Source organism: Zea mays, chromosome 1 (assembly GCF_902167145.1).
Source record: "Zea mays cultivar B73 chromosome 1, Zm-B73-REFERENCE-NAM-5.0, whole genome shotgun sequence".
NCBI classification, from domain to species: domain Eukaryota; kingdom Viridiplantae; phylum Streptophyta; class Magnoliopsida; order Poales; family Poaceae; genus Zea; species Zea mays.
This window is the reverse complement of record NC_050096.1, coordinates 3,358,940-3,361,471: the sequence shown is the minus strand read 5'-3', so window position 1 is coordinate 3,361,471 and position 2,532 is coordinate 3,358,940. Positions and strand designations below refer to the sequence as shown.

Sequence of the window (2,532 nt, the reverse complement as noted above, 5' to 3'; positions counted from 1 at the left end):
GAGTTTCCATAGGATTGAAAAAATCTTACACCTCAATTCCTATGTTTTTTTTTATTCCTGTGTTTTTGCTACCTGTGTTCCAAAGGAGCCCTAACAGATAGTTCCATCAAATCAAGCTGCTTCCTTTTTATTTACACTGCACTGAAAAAAGTTTGAGGTTGACAGACAGTAGTAATGCAAGCATATAGGATACAGGTTAGTGAGTCTAAAGTTTGTCTCACCCTAATTGTGTCAGTAAGTTAGCAAGAGGTTCCAAACAAAGCATCAACCTTTCTGACGGACAGAAAACATTATTTCCTTACTAAACATTTTGATCCATGTTCAGCTCGTCATTTTTGTTTGGAGAAACCATATTTGACGGACAGAAGCTACTCTCTGATGTTTCATTTTTTTTCTAAGGGCGTCTAAACTGTGCTGATATCAGATGAGCTGTCTAGGAGAGAGATCTCTGTACAAAACAAAGATGCGCATATTCAGATACTTAGAGAGAATACATGCTGCGTCATCAATCATCTGTTTAAGGTAGGAGCCGAGATCTACAATGAATATGTCCATTCTACAGATGCTAAAAACAGCTTGCTAGAATGTTCCCTTTTGAGCATTCTAGGTATTAGGATATACCTACTTGAATCCATATATATCAGAAAAGGCGTTGTTCATCGCATCTATACCAACTCCATTCTTCTCAAACAACTCCTCCACGTCCTCCCAGTAGACGATGCTTGTGTTGTTGCGCACAGCCAGCAGTAGTGCCTCATGGGTGGCTTCATTAGGTACAAGCTGATCATGCGATTTCATCTGGCGATACAGCAAGAATGCCGCTTGGAGCTCCCTGATCTTGCTATAGCCGTCAATAAGAATGTTGTACATCTCTGTTGTCGGGACCAGCCCTGTTTTGGCAAACGTCTGCAACGCCTTTTCTGCGCTTGAAACCTTGTCGATCCTGCAAAGCTCCTTCAACAACAAGGTAATGCAACCATTATCCGCTGCAGAAACGCCGTTCTTTGCAGATTCTTCGATGATGCGCAGTAGCTGACCTTCATTGATTCTACAGAGGAACTGCAACATGCTGCTATGGACGATCTTATGTAATGTCGTCTCTTGTGTCATCATCTCGTCGAATAAAGCTGTAACATCTCCCAGCCGTTCAGCCGAGCAGAGTTCTGCCATCAGCAAATGGTAGGTGGGTTCATCTGACTTGAAGCCTGCCTGCTCCATCTGAGCCTTCAACTGGAGTGCAGCCTCCAGATCTCCATTCCCATTCTTCCTCGGGGTCAGACCATTACCCAGTCTTTTCAAGTGGCCATTTATCATGACAGTGTATGTGAAGTGATTCGGCGCCAGGGATATGTCTGTCATCTCGCCAAACAGCTTGACAGCTTCGTCACCTCTCCCTGCCTTCCAGAGACCGGCGATTACCAAATTGTAGGAGTGAGCGTTTGGAGGTGACTTATCACCGTGGCTCATATGCCGGAGCAAACGGATGGCCTCATCGATGTCCTGTGCCATAATGCAAATTTCCACCTTGATCCGCAGCATGTTCTCTGGGCAAGCCCTGGCTTCTGCCAGCATCCGAAGCATTCGTCTCTGTTGAGTGGATAGCTTGATGCCCCCCTGCATCATCCGGGTCCGTATCTCGGATGCAGACTGCAGGTCTCCATTCTTCAAGTAGCCATACATCATGAAATCGTACCTTTTACGATATGAAACCACGGGCACATCCGCCATTTCGCCGAACACCTTGAAGGCGTCGGCCCCCCTACCGGCTGCCCAAAGCTCGTTCATCGCCTTTTTGCGCCGGCGCTCACCGGCATCCGCGAGGATCTCAAACACGTGGCGCGCATCCGCGCGGCGTCCGAGCGAGAGGAGTTTCACCATGAGGTGGCCGCAGGACGATCCCATCGGCAGCCGCGCCGCAGGCGTGTCGATGAGGAACTCGAGCAGCCGCAGCGCGCCGTCGGGGAGGTCCGCGCGCGCGGATGCCTCGACTAGCGCCGAGGCCGCGTCGACTAAGTAACGGGCCTTCCCACTTGGGGCTGCGGCGGCCACCGCGCGGTAGAGCTCAAGGACGCCCGAGGATGTGACGGCCTCGGAGCTTATGAATTGTTCCGCACAGTTAACAGAAGCCAGGAAATTCCGGGCGCTGAGGAGGACAGAGATCTCGCCGGCGACGACAGCGGCGCTGGACGGGGCAACGGAGGAGAGGTGACGAGGGAGTAAGAGGAAGCGCCACTCCATAGTTTCAGCAGAAACGATTCGGCTGATCTGATGGAGAACACATGTGAGTATGACGGACATGGAAGATTGATGTAAATAGTGTACATATTACATCATCATACCGTGGTGGGATGTAGTGGTGGAAGGTGATATTTGTAAATTTAATAATCAATTAGAGACTAAACTTGAGATTAAACGAAACACTTGAATTAAATATGAAAATAACGTCAAACGTCGCGCGACGAAGCGCAAGACATCATATGTCACTTAAACTGAATTTAAAATAAAATGTCGCGCGACTAAACTCACGACATC

The 2,532-nt window shown here is 48.5% G+C and overlaps 1 protein-coding gene across 1 annotated transcript; it reads right to left on the bottom strand.

Annotated features, from left to right (window-relative positions):
- Window positions 1-471: 471 nt before the first annotated feature.
- Window positions 472-2,281, bottom strand: LOC100285493 (fertility restorer). The gene has a single exon (NM_001158385.2). It carries the CDS (start codon window positions 2,236-2,238, stop codon window positions 622-624), a length of 1,617 nt encoding a protein of 538 aa, NP_001151857.2. The 5' UTR covers window positions 2,239-2,281; the 3' UTR covers window positions 472-621.
- Window positions 2,282-2,532: the final 251 nt, after the last annotated feature.